General features: G+C 32.5%; 4 protein-coding genes across 4 annotated transcripts in view; 1 reads left to right on the plus strand and 3 right to left on the minus strand.

The window, feature by feature from the left end:
* Nucleotides 1-2,124: 2,124 nt before the first annotated feature.
* LOC116340770 (probable cytochrome P450 6d5) lies at nucleotides 2,125-4,088 on the minus strand. The gene is made up of 2 exons (XM_031767424.1): nucleotides 2,898-4,088; nucleotides 2,125-2,814 (listed from the first exon to the last, which is right to left on the minus strand). The coding sequence occupies exons 1-2, from the start codon at nucleotides 4,030-4,032 to the stop codon at nucleotides 2,390-2,392; spliced, it is 1,560 nt and encodes a 519-aa protein (XP_031623284.1). The 5' UTR covers nucleotides 4,033-4,088; the 3' UTR covers nucleotides 2,125-2,389.
* A 1,541-nt stretch (nucleotides 4,089-5,629) lies between these two features.
* LOC116340786 (CUE domain-containing protein 2-A) lies at nucleotides 5,630-9,210 on the plus strand. Its single transcript, XM_031767446.1, has 4 exons — nucleotides 5,630-6,065; nucleotides 7,083-7,245; nucleotides 7,454-7,598; nucleotides 7,939-9,210. Exons 2-4 carry the CDS (start codon nucleotides 7,083-7,085, stop codon nucleotides 8,477-8,479), a joined length of 849 nt encoding a protein of 282 aa, XP_031623306.1. The 5' UTR covers nucleotides 5,630-6,065; the 3' UTR covers nucleotides 8,480-9,210.
* A 1,020-nt stretch (nucleotides 9,211-10,230) lies between these two features.
* Nucleotides 10,231-14,075, minus strand: LOC116341268. Its single transcript, XM_031768226.1, has 2 exons — nucleotides 12,879-14,075; nucleotides 10,231-10,537 (listed from the first exon to the last, which is right to left on the minus strand). Exons 1-2 carry the CDS (start codon nucleotides 13,555-13,557, stop codon nucleotides 10,311-10,313), a joined length of 906 nt encoding a protein of 301 aa, XP_031624086.1. The 5' UTR covers nucleotides 13,558-14,075; the 3' UTR covers nucleotides 10,231-10,310.
* A 3,701-nt stretch (nucleotides 14,076-17,776) lies between these two features.
* Nucleotides 17,777-19,906, minus strand: part of LOC116340892 — a 12,983-nt gene continuing 10,853 nt past the window's right edge. Inside the window, exon 2 of the mRNA XM_031767628.1 lies at nucleotides 17,777-19,084. Within this exon, the coding sequence (XP_031623488.1) occupies nucleotides 18,750-19,084 (335 nt within the window). The 3' untranslated portion in view covers nucleotides 17,777-18,749. The remainder of the gene's footprint in view (nucleotides 19,085-19,906) is intronic.

Below are 19,906 nucleotides of genomic sequence, written 5' to 3' on the forward strand. Positions count from 1 at the left end.
CTTTTCAAGTTCCATCACATATTCGAGAGAGAAAAGGATGAAGAATATGGCAGTTGACCGAGTTTCGTGCAAGAATTCACTTTTTATTTTTGAAATATGTTCGACGAACAGTGCATCCTACGCACGGAAAATATTTTCAAGTCGCATCGCATCCTACATAAATATATTTAAACAAAATTACAAACTAAGACGATTGCAAAAATACTTGACGGAAGAGAGGGGGAGAACAACATTTATTTCTATTCCTATTCGAAATGAAAATATATTTTTCAATGGTGAAAATTATTTTTTAAAAAATGACCCGCAATAGTTTTTAAAGGATCAATCACGTAATATGGGCTGAAATAATAAGAAAAGTGATCAAGTAAGATAACATTTTCCAATTTGGCGCAGGCAAACAAAAGAGAGAAAAATGTTGAGGGAAAAGAGGAAATTGTAGACAAAAAAGGAATCAACAGCTTGAAAACCGTTGAAAAAAAAGAGTCATAGACATTCGTTAGCAAGTGAAACGAAAATATCGAAGAGCAAACATGTGGAATGAGATAGAATGATGGAAATGAAGAAAATCGCCATTTCAGAGTGAATCGTTTTCTGAATGCTCGAAAATAGATGAAAATAGCATCAAGCTGAATCCGTGGCCAACAAATAGACAGAGAAAGCGAGATTTTTTCTATTTTCCATTTGTAGTTCGGCGATAAAAATACAATCGTTTGCCCGAAGTATGTACACTCGTGTGTTGTCGGCCAACCCATCACCATCGTCATCATCATCAACATACATAGACACCACTCATTAAAAATAGCTCACGAAAGTTCCATTCTTCCTTGCATTCGATAGTATTACATTTATGCCGTATGGAATGTAAAGAAGTATGGAGCGATCGGGCTTATGCAACCAATATTTTCGCCTCGTTCCGATTCAAATGACGATCCGATTTGATGGGGCCTAGAGTAAGTCCGGCTATTTTTATTTTTTTTTCTCCCTTCATCTCCCGTAAAAAAAAGTTGCAGAAAAATATTTTTTCAGGATTTTGATAAAACTCATACCAAGTGAGAGAATAAAAAAAAAAAATTCATAAAAGACGTTATTGCGTGGGTTTTACATTTAACGATAATTTACCGGTCATCGTATTGAGGGCCCATTTTTTGTTTTACTCGACAATTTTTTTTGTCTTTTTTAAAAAAAGATTTTTTTATAGATAGATGCATGCGCGCGAGAGGTCGGCAGTCTTGAAAAACATGCTTCATGAGACAAAATTCAGATGAGTATGTGCCGAAAAAAGCAAAAAAGGTTATAATGATTCATGCTGCTTGGCGCTGAGTGAAATGACAGCCGAAGAATCGAATTTTTTTTTTTGTTTCCAACAACCGGAGTTCAACAGTCGCATTATGTGTAAGGGAATAGGAAGCGATTAGAACATTTACCAACTTAAACGATGGATCGTTATAGAGTTTTTTTTGCAAACAGCATCATTTCAACACATCTGGTCACCACGTGACCAGAGATAAATTCCAATTTTACATAGCCATGAATTGTGTCTATTCGACAAATGTGTTGTTGCGACTTGCACACACACATATCGTCTCATTAAAATGTGCATCGTACGTCTACATAGCAAACGAAAAAGGATCACATTTTTTTTTGGTAAATTTTACATAACAAAGATGTAAAAAATATGTGCAAATTGAACAAAGGGACAATAAAATTTAAAAATCTGACAAATTTGTATGTGTTTTTTTTGTCTGTTTATATGCATATGTGCATGAAATTTCATATATGACTTCATCATGTTTAGCCCATAAATATCGTATGTATACTATTTAACTTGAACTTCGCGTGAAGTAGGAATGTCAGAATGTAAGTATTTTATATAACAATAGCCTTCAAAAACTAACATCATAAAATGCAAATTCGTTCCATTCCGTACAAGAACATATTGACAAACAGGCCATATAATTTGTTGTTTTTTTTTTTTTCAAATTCTCATGCATCATGGAAGCTAAATCGCATTCAAACGCTTTCGAGTTACAAACAGCATTACCGCAACATTTAAATTTTTTTTTACAATTCATTTTATAAATAAAAAATTGTTTTTTTATTTGAAATTAATTTGAATTTATTCTAATGAAAATATCTTCATTTCATTAACACGATTATTATCCATTCAAATATCCATCAACTTCATTCTATATCTATATATTTTAAAAATTACATCATATTTTAAATCAGTAGTGTGCGAGCTCAGATTCTCAGGAAGAGTAGGGGTGATTTCAGAAATGAAGAGTAAAATTGGCCACTTTTTCCACTTAAAATGTTAAAAATTGAAAATTTTGGTTGTTAAAGAATGATAAGCCCCACACGTGCACATTACTGTTTCAAATTTACGTTCTTATCGTTTAAAGACACGTAAATGGATTCCTCCAAGCGGTGCCATCAGGAAATGTTTCGGATTCAGTTTTAAATCGTTATTTTTGTGTCGGTCACCCAATTCAAAACGGAACTTTTGTAACATCATCACTAATCCAACTTTAGATTGAATTTTCCCCAAGTTGGCTGCGATACAATTACGAGGTCCATCACCAAATGGCAAATAAGGTCGATTAATTGCGTTCTTTTCCGTCAAATTTTCTTCATTGAATCGATCTGGATCAAATTTGTTCGGCTCATCGTAATATTGTTCATCCAATTGTAATGAATTTACTGGAATGAATATCGGAGTTCCTTTTTCGATAATTTTATCTGTACCTGGAATTGTATACTCTTTTACACATACTCGACTTATAATCGGCATTATTGGATATTTTCGTAGAGTTTCTGCAACGAAAAAAGAGTCAAACATTTAAAATTTAAATAAATATTAATAAAAAATAATTGCTATCGATAAGGCTGAAACGAACCGTCAAAACATTTTTGAAAATATTTCATATTAGAAATGGCTTCAAACGATATTTTTCCATCATTTTCCATTAAAACTTTATCAATTTCATCGTGGACACGCTGTTGAATTTCTGGACTCTTACACAGCTCATACAAACAAAACGATAAAGTTGTTGCCGACGTCTCAAAGCCGGCCGAAAAGAAATTGAATGCTAATGCCGTAACTTCATTTTCAGACATTTTTTTCTTTTCATTCGAATTAATTGTCGTTTCCCAGTCATCGTCCGATTGAACCATTCCCGAGTTACGCAATTGTATCAATAATTGAAAGAAATCTTTGCGTACCACATTGTTTTTCTCGCGATATTCCAAATTCTGTCGTGTTATCGCATACATGAATTTTTCAACGTCTGAATTAAGTAATTTAACTCGAAAAAGGGTCATCAATTCGGGAGCATTTAAAAACAAAAACAAACGAATCCCTTGGCTGATACCACCTTCAAAAATCTGAGAACCATACTTGCGAAAATCATTATTCGGATCTGTAATTGAATCAACATCGAGGCCATAGCCAAACGATGAAATAATATTTGTTGTATAGCGAGAAGCGAGATCGCGCACTTCAAGCTCCTTGTCTTTATCGGCATAATTTTCCAAATAGCTTTGAAGAGTTGAGCCACAATTATGTAATGTGGTAAACATTGCTTTTAACTTTCCCATTGAAAATGCAGGAATTAATTTCCAACGTAATGGTTTCCAACGTTGGCCAGGCAAGGTGAATATTAATCCGGTTAAGGGGTCAAATTTTTCATTGCAATGAGCAAAACGATCAGTGAAGTGTGAAAAATCTTTGATTAAAATTGAACGTATGAGCTGTGGATCACGCACCAACAATATCGGACGAAGAATTGTATAGATTCCCACAAACGGTTCACTTGTACTATTATACAATCTTGTTGCCAAATCACCCAAAAATTCTCTTTGCGTCAATGTCTTAGTGAAATGTCCGAAAAAATAGTTATATCCCGATAAAGTTTTAATACCCCGACGTTCCCAATACGAATAAGTACGTTTGAGAAAAAAATAAATTAATGTTAAAATGCCAATTAATATGACCAAAACATCGATTTTCCAACTTTCGCTAGATAACAACATTTTTACACAAAAATACTGTTTTAAAATTTGCACAATGTACTGGTCTCTCGCTTCGATTTATTATGACTGAAAAGATTTTTATTTATTTCATACTTCAGTAGATTCATTTAATCGCAAGAAATTGTTTTACTTAGATATCAAATATCTTATCAATTACTGTTCACCAGATTATAGAATGTTTTTTGTTACAAATTATTCCATTATATGTTAAAACTGAAGAGTGTAGAAATAATTCATCACTGTCATACATTGCCATGCATATGTTATCAAATAGGTAAAGTCTTATCATTCGTTTCAATAGAAATTCCGTTTGATTTGTCTATAAATAGAATTTTTACAAGAAAAAAATTATTTGAAAAATGCAAGTATACTCATTGTGAGTTCACATTTGACTCTAAGGGGTGGCACATTTTGTCCGAAGCAAAATGCGCATAATTCGTATGACTTCATTTTGATTAGCTCATAAATTTCAAATGCATAAATATAACTCTTTGTCGTATTCAAAATGTATAGTCATAAAATCGTTCCGTTTCGTTCGAAGGACGTATTGATACATGGGCCATATAATTTCAGTGAATAGATATATCAGCGCTGTTTTTGCGGCTCCTGTACACAGCAAATATCGACAACGATTTTATGATATAAAACTACACTGAATGTAGAACAATAAACATATTGATTTGTTTTTATAAACAATGTGCTCATTTTTTTCGTTTTTTTTATGAAATGTGAATGCAATTCTATCAGTATAAGGTCAGTTTGACTCTCAGAGGTGGCACATTTTCTCCGAAGTTTCTTTTATGCAGAGCATATATTAAGCATAGATATATATCCTGGATATTTTGTTAGTATCCGATATTCATTGGAGCCAGACTTTGAAATAGAGTAAAAACAATAGAAGTTATTTTTATAGTGATTGTAGTAATGTAAATGGTTTTATACTTAGACCTATAACAATCACTTCTATTGTTTTCACTCCATTATAATGTCTGGCTGCGATAAATATCGGATACTCACAAAATATCCCGGATATATATCTATGCTCAGTATATTCTCTGCTTTTATGAAATAAAAATTAAATCATGTTTAGCTCATTAATTTCACATGCATCACTATTTATTTTGAATGTTTCATCCATTTATGGTATGTCAAATGCAAGTACTTAATGCAAATTAAAATTCAAATTATCTTTGTTCTGAGAAGAAAACATAGCATTTGTTGAATCCAAATTCATATCATTATTTTTGTGTTCATTCAACACGAAATTTCTTCCAACTGGATATTTATTTTTCCTAATCTTATTCTCATTCAAAAGTGTGTAACATGAAACTTGATTAGCGAGTTTAAAAAAAAATTCTGAACTTATTACAGCCTTTTCCTAATGTTCTTAAAAAGAAATCCTATTCTTTTTTTACATTAAAAAACGACCAAATCTCCAAATAATTTCAAATATGTACCGAACCAGTCTGAAGTTGGTTGTGATTGGTTTATTCGTCGTTCGTTATGGTGATATGCTGTGAGAATACTGTGGTCGGCAACTTCAATCCAATGTCATCTGACAGCAATCAGTTTTGTTATTATTATTGATGTGCACGATTGGTCCGTACACAAACAAAATATCGATTTATTATTGTGTGTTTCAATTTGATGCGTGCTGTTCGCTCCGTTTGCCATTCGTCTTTGCAATATTCAACGATAAAAAAAGAAATAAATAAAACTCAGTCGTAATTCCGTTCATTCATTTGTGTAAAAGAAATTTAATATTTCCATCGAAATAAGAGCAATAATTTTCCTTTAACATTGAAGTAATATTATACGGTGCGAAACAGTAAAGTGCTAACATGTACTGATATTAGTTGTGCTCAGAACCCTTTTTTGGAAAATAATCAATATTCGAAAATTGAATTAAAATCCGTGAATACTCTGAGAGAAAATCATAAGTTTTTCGCTCAATTAAAGGAAATAATTGAATTTCATCGAAGAAGTGCATTTTATCTGGGCCAAAAAAAAAAAATACAATTATAATCAACAAGGTAAGAGAAAATTTGTGTTAGATAAAATTAATATGCTTTTGTCGAATGAAAAACCGCAAACAAGCCAAATGAAAACGTTCGTTATAAATTGGCAAACGAAAAACATCAATTTTAATTGGAAGATTTCATCATCTCACCATTTCGCAATTTCATCACTTTTTTTTTTTTTGAAAAGTCAGCGCTTTAAATAAAACATTGCATTATTTTGCCGCAGGGGCTTTGTGGGAAGTGCGCCTTTTCAATGGGTATTTTTCATCATATACATGAACAAAAATTTGATACGTGTATGCACATAAAAAATGCCTTTTAAATTGGCTTGGGTGCATGCTGGAGTAAATGCATTTCATCGTGCTATCACTCCACATTTCCATCCTAATCGAACTCTTATATACATCGAGAGTAAATGGAACAATATAGTCTTTATCAAAAAACTATTTGACACAATTTCACTTCATCAGTTTGGCGATGAGCTGAATACGGTCTCGATGCGTTTTGCCTAAATGCGACCGGGGCTCAACATATTTAGTATTTGCTTAAAACTACCTATATACCGTAGATTTTCCATTGTTTGAATAAAATTTTGTTTATCAAATACATTTTTATTGCGATGTAGCTTTCCGAATATTCTCGTTGTGTTTGTTATATGCTGGTGTAAATAATCGGGTGTGATAAAAGTAAACACGCATCCATCGCGCGGGTGTGTGTATGCATAACTGTGAGAATTCTATATAATTGCTAGGTGATGCATGTATACAACGTCCTTTTTCACCACATTATTTACAATTTGCTGATTATTATAATACATACATGCATTCAGAGAGCTCATTCGAATCATTGCTGTGCCAGTCGAATGTACACATTTTTTGAGGATGTTTATTTTTTCGCTCACATAACTTTATTCAACAATCAAAAATTCGATTCATTGAAACGGGAAAAAAGTTGCTGTCTCTTCATGATTTCATGAATGTGCCGATAAAGCATTCACCGAATTTACATTTCTCATTTATTCACATTTAGATGACGAACATTGACAAACTTCAAATGGTTAAATCAAGCCTGTTCCAATTTGTGAACAAACACATTAAAGCAGCCGATTTGAGTGTCGTTGACGACATTGTCTTGAATTATGTGATTGCCATTTTGGAAGAGGCAACCGAAGATCCAAATTTTGATGTTGACGGTGAGTTTTTCTCTCATTTTATATTACTTGTTTGGAAAGTAATTAGCTTTATTTATTTCAATGACTTTTTTTTTATTTCTTCTCTTGCATTCATTTGTATTTATAATTTGTTTTTCGATGATTTTTGAAACGTGTGTTGAACAATGGAAATGTATTACTTAAATGTAGAAATTTAAAATGTTAACGCCATTTTTTCTCGCAACGACAGGTTTTGTTGAAATGATGTCAGCTTATTTCCCGGATTTCTCGCAAATTGAAACAGGCAAGGTGTGCGAATGGATTTTCGAGTTGGCAAACGAGATATCGGAGAAGAAAAACACCGTTGAAAATAAATCAATCGAAACAAGCTTGAAGTAAGTGTTATGATATGAAAATAAACAAACTTGTATCGAAAAGATGTGAAACGATTCAAAATCAATAACATAGATGAACGTAGTACAGAAAAGTGCATTGTACTAAAGTGTCTTCTTATCACAAAACTTCGTTTTATTTATTGTTTGCATATAAACTTCGAGAATAAGCCGAGTACATTTTCATCGAAGTGATAACAATGGATATTTATTGTAAACACTAAACAAAATGAAAATATATCATTGAGGAAAGTTTTTGATATGCTCGATGATAATAAGCGTAGTATTAAACAAACTTGAACTTTTCCAATCGTCTAAATTGTTATTTTTCCATTTGTGGTAGGTCACTTCGATTGTCGGACATCATTCCGGAGTCAATGCTGCGAACAAAATCGAATTCGGAGAGCAACGATGGCAAAGATGACTTGAGTGATATAACCAATTCGAATGAGAATTTGACAACATGTGATTTCTTCGTGGAGGAGAGTGTTGCATTGCAGGAAATGTTTCCAGACAGTTCAGCATTGGAGATAAAGCATTGTATTACAATTGCAAATGGTGATATTGATCAAGCAATCCAAATGATATTGGATCGTGAGGAAAAGGGTGAAAGTCTAACCGGAACATTGACTAGCAATCATGCAAAGCAAAAAATTGATGACAATGAGTTGAAGAATCGTATTATATCACGTTATTCGTATGTTGATCGTAGCACTGAAAGCAAAGAATATAAACCGGTTGTGCCAAAGATTGAACCGAAGAAAATGATTCGATATCGTGATAATAAAATTGTATCGTTGCGCGGCGAACGATACACTGAAGTGCGCAAAGGTCAAGAGGTTGAATTGCGCAAACCGAAGAAACAACATGTTACACCACCATAATCAATGCTCAACCACAACAACTACAACCACAATCACATTGCCACTGAACAGCACCATTTTACAAATATCACACGCAAAAAATTATACTACAACAATTCACCGCAATTCAATGCAACTAATTGTATTCAATATTATCTATATGGTAAATGTATTCAAAATGTGTTTAGAATTAAGACACGACTGCGTCGATACAGTTGGACAAAGGTTTTGCTGAGATAGAGAGTAATGTGAAAATATTCGGACGATCAATCAAAATTTGAAGAAAAAAACAAACAAACAAAATATATGCGTGAATGCAATAGATATGTATTAAATGCAATCCAAGAAAAGAAAAATGAATCTGCCTCAAAACAAAACGGCGCAGTACCCAAATATTGTACTCGCATCGATATCATTTATGTTTTCACATTCTCTTCACTGTCGTTGTGTGTAAAGGCAAAGCCAAATTTTTTTATAGATTTATTTAATCTCTATATTAATCTCATTGGACGTTTGGGTAGAATTTTATTCCTACTCGAAATGATCATATTGTATTCGTTAAATGATTTTACTATGTTTATAAATGACCCGAACCTCTTGACATGCATTTCAATGTGTGAGTGCTTTTGTGAAAACACCATTGACAATTTGACATAGTGGTTGCAGCACCATTGTCCGAAAATCATCGATTTTCATGAAAATGTTTGCTCACCGTTCGATTGAAAAAAAAAAGATAAAAAAACGATTGAAGATATACACAACTGATTATTGGTGCACAGTCAAAAATAGCAATAGCTACAAGATCTGTAGGGAACAAAAGTAAAACAGTATTTTTCTAAGACCGTTTCACTTCCACACATACACATACATTACACTAATGATGAATACCTACATTTCATTTGACGCTTATTTGAATTAGGATATTTCTCGTTCTTTTCGTCATTTTATTTATTTTTTTTTTTGCCAAAGTAATTTTTAGTTTATTGTAGTAAGTTTTTACATCACATATTCTTTTCGATATTTCTTTTTTTTAATTTTAAGCTAACATTTTGTGTTAGGCGTGCTTTTTTGCATTAATCATTTGCATTATTCAGATCTGTTTTAGAATCAACATATATTGTATACGTATGCTGGAATGACGTAGCCAAAATCAAAAACACCAGTACATCTTTTTATCATTAGTTTAACACTTTATGTTATCAATTGATTGATATTTTTAATGCGCCATTTAGTAATTATTATCACTTGGCGAAGAAACGAAAGAAAAAAAAATCGAATATATTCTCAAGTGAAAATTTGTTACTATTTGCTGGTAGTCGCAAACAATCAATAAAATTATATTAAGCTTAATTATACCAATATATATGAAAAACAACAAATTATAGTTGTATGTGGACATAAAATTATGCCAGCAATTCGGCTTTCACAATGTTTCGAATAAAAACCAATTTACTGTTTCTTGTGAATCAAAATCAGGCGTTTTATTTATTTTAAAATTGTCACATTTATTTATTTGGAACTTCTTACTTTTACAAAACTTCCTGACGCATATTTTGCTCTCTCTTGATTGCTACAGACACAAGAGACGGAGCCAAATGAAACATAAATTAAAAGGTGAAATAAATTAAATAAATATTTTATTCTCAGGACTTTTACCTCAATACAATTACATTTAAGACTTTTTTTTAAATAAATTTTTTATATAAAAGACTTAAATCTATTTCCATTCTTAAACAATTTTTTAGATTTATTTTCATTTGAATTTTGGGCAGTTTTTTTTTTTTTCGAAATTACACGTAGAAATAGCATGCTTCTTAATATCATACTCTAACATTTATTTAATTCCATCGCATTAGTGATGTCCGCCTTTCAAACTAATAACGGCTGCAAAAAGTGCAAAGAAAAATCCTGCCATGCCAGTCGAGCCCACCAATAGCACCAGTCCACCGATCAAAATTGGAATCAGCGCAAAAAATTTCAATTTATATGCAATCAATAATGGGATCAGGAATTTCTTAAACTTTTTCTTGATTTTGAATTTTCCTTTTTTACCACGACCTTCCATCAGCGGCGAATTTTCTGAAACGAAAAAAAAAATTTTTTTGGGTTAACTATTTTTGTTCCAATTCGAAATTATTTTTTATCAATATTGGCTGGTCCCAAGACAACTTGTATTTCGCTTCAATTACTAGCACATGGTGAAATGGCTTGCTCGCAATAATACTTAATAATTTTTTTTTATAAAATAATAAAATCTTAATTCAGCTCAATGGTTTTGATCGAAAAAAAAAATATGTTCTTTTGCTTCGAATGACCAGTTTCCGTGTTTACAATTGCAAACGAATTGAATTTCACTGCGTCATTCTGCAGATGAATTCACACACACATACATACAAAGCAAAGGTGTGTCATATAAAATTGGACACAGTTGATTTTAAATGGTTAACAAGCAGGCCATTCATGCAACAATGACCAAACAAATCAAATCTTCAAATTTATGAAGTGTAGAATGAATGCTACCAATCGCTGATCATTTGGATTTTGTAAATAAGTCATAAATTTCGGTAGATTTTCAATTGCACGAAATCGATAATCCCGTCAATATCGTTAAATGAAAATCCAAACAATATTACGATAATTGATAATTGGCCTCTTGTTAATGTTGGCAAATTGTTTTTATTTTCTCTTGCTTTTTCTTTCTTCATTTTCTAATTTTGATGATTTGCCATGCTCAAAGTGTCAGCACTAATGCAGTGGAAAATTATTCTTTCGTGTTGAAATAAAAGAAAAACGATTTCAAAATCGGATGTACAAGAACAATTTGTTGGTCGGTGAACGTGAAAGTGTGAAAAATACGAGGTGACAAACCGCCCGTAGTGTCATTCATAGAAATATCGCAAACGTTTCAATTTCCCGCTTGTTTTCTTTTTAACTTTTTGTTGCGTGACAAAGATGCGCCGAAATTCTTTTGACATTGAGTGAAAATGAAAAGAGACACATTTTGCGACAGTTCAATGGCAGTGCATACAAATATCGGCCATTTAATACAATAAACGTTTCTTCTAAAAATTCATGAACATTTTATGGTAATTCGTAACGGTATCAATGTGGAAGAGAAAGTATTTTTGTTCAATGTTATCGAAAAAATTATCATTTGTTTTTATGCAGCAAAAACACTGAAAGCCGAACGACAATGGACACATCTAAGGAAGGAAAAACAATCGACGTGATGATGGTATCTTGGTGTTAATAGCAAACATCAAATGAATTGATTTATTTGAACAAGTACTTTTTTTAGTTAAAAAAAAGGTTGATTGACGTGGCCTAACAATGTTCAAACGGTATTTATATATCTGTATCGACAAGTTCTCATTTAGAAACACAATAGATCACAGAAGTGTTGTTTTTGCACGGGTTGAAAGTAAAAATAGATTATTTTCTCATGCCCATTTCATTCGATGAATATGTGCTATAAACAATATGTGTTTGTTTGTTTTTTCGGGGCCACTCAATATGAAACGAAAATAAAGCAAATTTTCTTTTATGAAGAAAAGCAAATTTTGTTGAATCGCTTGTCGATAGGCACATTAAACAAAACCAATTTTAATGTGGGTCGATCACATACGCTAATAATGGGGTTCAGTTACCTTTTTAAGCCCATCAAAGAGGAAAAAATAGTTCTTCATACGTTATGGCGAATGTTATGCGTGAACATAAACAAAAACTACGTTTGAGCTTTAATGATTACAAATCAAATCCAATTGTAATGGTATCTCGATCATTAGACTCAGTTCCGGTGATCACAAATGTTTTATGAAAAAAAAATCTTTTAATCAATTTTCGAATTTTTCTTTCGAATAGCATTTTTTTCTTTTGAGCACACATCGCACAATGTGCGTATCTTCTAAACAGTTAGATTTAACATATTTTCAATGGCGAAAAAAGGCCGCCAATTTTGGGTGCGAGAGTCATACCGTGATTTCATTTATGCGACTAGCACGAATTCAACATTGAGCATTAGCACGAAGTTTTTGCATAAAAAAAGATAATAATTGGTCGTTAAGTGGTCGCGAACAGAAATTTACGCTCATGATTACATGCGAAAAAAAAATTAATGTATGCACAATGTACGACTACTTAATGAGCGCACAAAATTTCTCCATTTATTGGTGCGCGCGTCATTCACGACGCTACACAAGTGCATAAGCGAAAAAGTGCATATATGTGGAAAAAAAGAACAACATAATGCAAAGAGCCTAATAATAAAAGTGAGAAGCTATGAATAAAACAAAAATGATCATAAATCATGAAAATGACTTTTCTTTTGTTCGTGCACAGTTTACCAAAAAAAAAAACCACAGCAAATCGCTATCGACGTTGTAATTTATAAATTTGAATATGTCAAAGTGTGTAAGCTTACCCAATGTGAATAGGTTCATGATGTAGCTAACAAAATGTTGCATTCGATAGTAAAATCCCATAACCGATGATTTAATGCTACGAAATGTGGCGATGTATTGATTTTCCAATTTGTAAACTTCTGGCGCCCAAAATGGTTCACGGGTGACCTTTACTAGATGATTTTTGGACGATGGTATTGGTGGTGCAGCCGAAATATACGTATCACTTGGAATATTCGGAATATTTGGAACAGTCGGAATGTATGGAACGGGCTCAAGTTGTGGATAAAATGGTTGATTCAAATCCATTTGATGGATTGACTGATGATTGTTCGGCACATTTATCGACTGTGATGATGATGACGATTGTGATGGTGTCGCTTCATATTTCGATGTGGTTATTGCTATCGAATCATCGTAATATTGAAATTCTTTTGTTATGTGATCGCCAATGATCACCGGATTCGTATCACTGATCAAATTTGTGTACGATGTAATTGATTCAATGTCATCGGTTAATTTTCGTGATTGTTCTTGTACATTTGTTTGGCTGTTGGCACTTTGAGAACATTGGCATTGTGCAATTAAATCTAAACTACTGATTAACCACACATACTGGATCAGAATTTTGGTCATCATTTTCGGTAAACCCTTTGACAATAACATTTCTAATTTGTCACCGTAATTTTTAGCACGCATATCAACAATAGTTTTAAGTTTGAGTCAAAACAACAACAAAAACACAAAAAAATGTCTAACTGTAACGGTAATTTACATGGATTATTTAAAAAAGAAAAACAAGCAGATCAAAATGTCGATAATTTCGTCTCCAAGTCTTGATCTAAATCTTATTAAACCTCGCGCACGCAAAAAATTCAATCATCTCTCTTCCGTTCTATCATCATTCACTTTATACAAATTTTTTCGTCTTAGTTTTTCCACGGAAAATTAACAACAACAAAAAAAACCTACTCGTTAGGCCGTCGTTTAGCTGAGTAAAACTTTTTCAATTGTCTTTTAAATATTCACTTTATGTCAAAACACATAAAAACTTTTCGGACCAAATAACAACAATCTTCCGGTCTTACAAATTTTCATAGCTGATGCCAAAAAATTTTTTTTTACAAAAAATTGCCCGAAAAAAAAACGAATATTTCAAACGCAGAACATGTGAAACATAGTTCCGAACACAATGCCTATCAAAGTAAGACTATCATCGTTTGATTCCAATTTAAGAACTGAATAAGTTCCTCCGTTGTCAGTCACATTTTATTAAATTTTTCTTATGAAAAGTAACACACAACAGTAAGCGCCGCCGCGTACGGTACAAATTGTACAAAATAAAGGGTACGCGTGAAAGAGAGGGAAAGCAAGAGCACAACAGTAAACAACAGAAACCATGAAGTTTGTGCTAAACATACCGAATCCATTGAAGTCTTTTGAGCATTCACAAATACGTATACAACTAGCTATGGGTAGTGTGCTACACAAGATATGATCTAAACACATTTACCGATGATGAGAAGAGGCACTTCTTTTTTTTCTTCTGTCGAGCTAATGGTTCTGCATCAATTGTCGCGTCACTATAATTTTTATTTTGTGTTTTTATAATTCGCATCTCTTTTCGGATTGACGATAAAAGCCACACTCGACTTATTCTAGCTCATAATGTCGCCATTTACACGATTCGTTATTCATTGTTCAACTTGATCGACTCTCTACCTACAGTGTGTTCTTTTTCAAGTAAACTAACTCAACCATTCTTGAGATCAAATTTAAGAAAAAAGCCACATTGATTAAATGCAATTACGCGTGTATAAAAAATCACAACTGTATTTTCTGAACTACATTTGACGGTTGATTTTTTCGCCAGAAACAATTTCATTATTTCACACGAATTTAGATGCTAACACCCAATTTGAGACCTTATTACAGTAATTATATTCTTTATGTGTGGCTTTGGCAGAGCGATACATATAATAATATCTACGTTTGACATCGATATCCAAAAAGAGATGGTATCAATTGCTAGTCCACATATTTTTCTGGTATTTTTACAGGAGAAATAGAATAGCGTACTCTTGGTTCAAAAGACTTGATTTAAGGATTTCGCCGTCGTGACCTATTTGTGGTACAGCATCACTGATGTTCAAGGGAATTTTATTTCGTTTAAGGTGTGAAATTCACCGCGTCATTGTTCTTATGGAATAAACTTTAGATTAAAGTGATAAAAAAATGTGATTAGTTTTAATCAAAGCCTTTTGAACAAAACCACACCTAAACCCATTTGCATGTTTATGCAAATGTTCACGTCGAAAAATTTATTCATTTGTAGTTCTACGAAATAACAGCATTAAAAATAGTAAACAACTCTTGCTTTTTTGTGCATTTCGATTACGCATAATGCATAAAATTGTATTTGCAGTGAAATCTGTGCAAAAAAATAACAAAAATATGTTCGTTACAATATATTCATTACTTTGTCGTTAAAATCCAGATGAAAGCATCTAAAAAGATGATTCTTTGATTTGTTTTCACTTCCTTTGATGCGTCGTCTCTGTCTCAAATGTGGAGAAATCTGCTTTCGTTTTTTTCCCTATCGATTGTTTGAAATGCAGAAAACGTTGGAGATAGAGAGAGAGAGAGCGAAAGAAAGAGAGAGAAAGGAACAAAGAATAAGAAGAAGCAGAAAAATTGATAAACTCATAAAGATTCGCGAAGTAAATTGTGGATGAATAGATTATTGTGTAGTTGATTGAAAGTAGTGTATTTTGGATAGATTTAAATAGAAATGATGATAATAACGATTCGAAATGATCGACTAATGACAGAGAAGATAAGTGAAATTTGGTTTATGACTCTTTTCTCTTCTTTCAAAATTGGACCGAATCATAATAATAGATCTACAATTGGTTGACAATGAAATGCGTTCGCAAATGATGTGTTGATTTCCATGTGAAATTGAGAAGCGTCAGGCAATTTCAATGAACACCATTCGGATTTGCAATATGTCTGTCAAATCAATGTATTCAAATTTTAAGTGCCCATAGAGATTCATGCGCGAACATCGATTTTTGTCGCGAGTAAATAATAAACGAAAGAAATTGCAATAAATGTTCACTTGTTTTCACTTTGGCCATTGTTTCTGCAGTGCAAAAGAACATGAATTGTAAATAACGATACACAGTGAATTGGCATACCCATCACTTTCATCGGTCAAAGATCCACATAGATCGATATCCAGTCTTGTGATATGGAGTAGCTTCCATGAATACCATGCTTCCTGATAATCTCCATAAATGAAACAATTAAACTAAACAAACCGAGGTCAAACAATGCCACAATTTAATTAATCATGTAAAACGATCAAAGTACTACACGTGCACTTTGAAATGTAAAACAATGTTGGCACAGATTTGTTGTTGTTGTGGTTTTTGTCCAAAAAATCTCACTTTTTATTTATCAACGACGATTGTTTCCAATGAGCGCACCACTCGACTGTGAAAATTCGCTCAACTGTACTCGGTCATTAAATCAGTTTTTCGTCGAAATGATGCATACGCAAGCCAACCATCTGCCTATAATATGGGACTCGTTCCATATTCTGAGCACTTCATCTCAATTGTTGGCATAATATGCTACGCACTACACGCAATGATTTCATTTATGTACATTTGTGGCATAGAAACATGAGTTCGATTTTAAGACCAAATTAAACCGTCTTAAATTTGTGGGCATTTAACAGTAATCTAATTTTAAATTTCGGTAAAAACACACGTACAAAGTAGGCAATTTATGTCGGAAGATTTGCACGAATCCATCCCACATAGAATTTTGTTAGACATGCTCAGTTTTATGCAGAGTCATCAATTTTGTGCCCGAACACAAATTAATCACATGATGACTTCATTTTTTTAAACGTTTAGTCGTGAACGGTTACCCATTCTTCTTGAGGTGTGTAGCATTCAACAGTGAGTGTATTACAAAGCCACGCAAAAAAAATATAACCAAGAAAAACAGTTTGAAGCTCAAAGAAAGTATAAGCTTGAGATGAAAGTATTTGCTTTGCAGTGTGGTGAAAGTTCTGCACTCAAGCTTTTAATCGCTATGATGTTCAGCTACCAACACCTTCTTCAACACGATGGTTTGAGAGCTGGCAAACTGTTACAAATGTGTTGCATGAATGCAGGAGTATAATTACATGGTTGCCGAGGCTTTAAGAAATAGCAAAAAAGTGTTTTGAAGGAAAGAATGAACATCAAGACACTATTTTTAAAAAAATATTGCCCCACTGAGTTCAAAGCGAAAATGACTGCAAAGGTTTTTCGTTAAGATTTTTGCAGCAAAACCTTTGATGTACTACAATATTGAATTGTTGACAGGTTTTCACCGACTTTCTTGATTCCCAAGCTTCTTGATTCACGTGCAAAAGTGATTAAAACAAAATCATGACACTAAAAACTTTATATGTATATATTTATTATACATCGAAAAAGAAAATGTTACTATCATTTCTGACATTTTTAATTGAACACTGATTCAACCTCATATTTTCAAAAAAGAATGGCATTTTCGAAAAAATAATATATTGATTGATTTGTGCCTCATATTTTTTATGATTATTTGAAAATGATTTATCGAATACTTGTCGATATAAGTGCTCGTTTTATGTTCGAAAAATTGATTTTTTTTTAATTATTTAAATCGAGTTTTATATTCTTACTTCCTTCTTTGGAAAGTTTGAAGCAAAAAAAAACTTGCTTCCGTAAATCACAGAAAATGGATTCATGTCTTATTAATTTTTTTATTACTCGTAATAAATGTCAGCTTAAGGCAATACTTAGTCATTTCAATCAGCAGAAAAAAATACTGTAAAAATCAACAATCAAATAGCAAAAAGAGACACAAATGGCTTAAATGATTTATTAATTGTTTTTATTCGAAAGAAAAAAAAGTTTCGTTTGCTTCATTTGAAGTGTGAAAGGTACATGTTCTCTATTGCTTTAGAAAATACAAAAAATATCGTTAAAAACTAAACTGTCTACAGCAAATATAAAAACAAATAAATGAAAACCGTATTTTGAGAATGGTGTCTGTGTGTGTGTATGAGTGAGTGAGTTAGTGATTTGTACGAGTCTAACTAAAACGATGAACGGAAATACGAACACTGATCCGGATATGTTCAAATGCAAGCTCTGGTTTTCTTCTCTTTCATAGTGTAATCAAATAAATTAACATTTTACTGTTGTCGAAAGCTGAAGAGAATCGAACGAAAGTAGAATGATTGCGAAATTTGAACGAATTTTCTCTCACTTTGAATTTTATTTCTTTTAGCTCATTTTACATATAAATGTGCAGCGCAAAAAAAAATCTCAATTTAAATTGAATTAGGTCAAAAAATGGCTTCATTTCCTTAATAAACTAAAAAAAAAATATTGTATTCGTTAAGAGTATTTTTCATCGTCCAAAAAAATGTTTCGTCCTTCTTTTTTCCATGCCATTTCCCATTGGTGCTATTATAATTTTTCCCTCCTGAAACTGTCAAATTGTTGATTGCAATAAAAGCCTTGCTCTATGAATATCATATACTACAGTATAAAAAGGGAGAAACATAAAGAAACTTAAGGAAGAAAAAATAGAAAACAAAACATTTTCTCTTTCGCCAAATAACGAATAGACACAAATAAATACATAATAAATAAATAAATAGAATTTTCTTAAAAACTACTGCATAAATAAATATGATGAAAAGCAACTGTTTTGTTTTTTGAATATTACAATGAATGCAATGTCTAATAGTAAGTTAAAAAAAATGCTGCTTAAATTTTGTGTTCCAACTGTGAACTGGAGTTGCGAGCAAAATTCGCAGCAATTTTCGATGAAATTTTAAATTATTCGGTTTTGTACGAATAGGCATTGTATGCAAGATTTTGAGCTTCGTTCGAGCGACGATCCCATCCGCCGCCGCCACCACCATGACCGCCAGACGATTGCCATCCTCCACTTGAGCCACCAGACGACCATCCGCTTGAGCCACCACTATTTTTGCTCGACAATAACTTCTTAATACCGATGATACCGGCCAACAACAATGCTATCTTTGACACAATCAACGCTTTTCCAGCCAATAAATACAAGCCGGCAATCGCGACTGGAACTAATGCAGCCATTTTCATAGCAAATCCCATCATCATCATGCTCATCATCTTCTTCATTTTACCACGACCTGAAAAGAAAAGAAAAAAAAAACCGTTCAGTTGTTTTAGATTGTTGCATAAAAAATGACATTCTCATTGCTAGATCTAAAACAGAAAAAAAATATGTGTCATCATTGTTGAATTGAATTTTATCAAAATATCAAGTTTTATTGCACAATTTCGACCGTTCCATATGTACGATGTGACAAAACGGTACATCGCGCCATACATTTGTTTTAGAACAAAGATCTGCCACGGATTATGCGAAACTGATAAATATGCTCTGATCCACTGACTTATATAACGCACACCAGTGAATAATTGCTTACATCGTGTGTGTGCACGCAATTCAAAGAGTTGCACAACCATGGTACAATTTTGGCTAGTTAAAAAAACATCGTACATGTACATGATTGCCACAATTCCGTCAAAAAAATGATGTTGACGATGAGCTCGATTTGGTTCTAACGCATAAATACACATTAAAATTGAAATCACGTGCACGAAATCTCACAACATAGCGGTTTTTTTTTCTTGTTTCGGTATATCTTTTTTTCTTCCATAAAAAAGAATAAGATTCAACGCGAATTGTTGTTAATGCGAGAAGTAATCATGTCGGTTATTTTCTTGAAAATGTAATTGTTTTTTATTTATTCTGTTCTCGTGAACTTTGATGAATAATAGTGTTGTTTTGCCTTTAAAATGAAGCAAAACAAATTATCCAAAGTTTATTTGCTCTACAAATAAAATTACTATATTCGTGCTGTTTCGCCGTTTGACGCAATGTTTTATTTCGCTCAATGTGACAAAATGAAAATCAATTAAATGGCCGATTTGATGTGATAACTGTG

This window comes from Contarinia nasturtii, unplaced genomic scaffold (assembly GCF_009176525.2).
Source record: "Contarinia nasturtii isolate CC-2019 unplaced genomic scaffold, AAFC_CNas_1.1 Cnas_scaffold_695, whole genome shotgun sequence".
NCBI lineage: Eukaryota > Metazoa > Arthropoda > Insecta > Diptera > Cecidomyiidae > Contarinia > Contarinia nasturtii.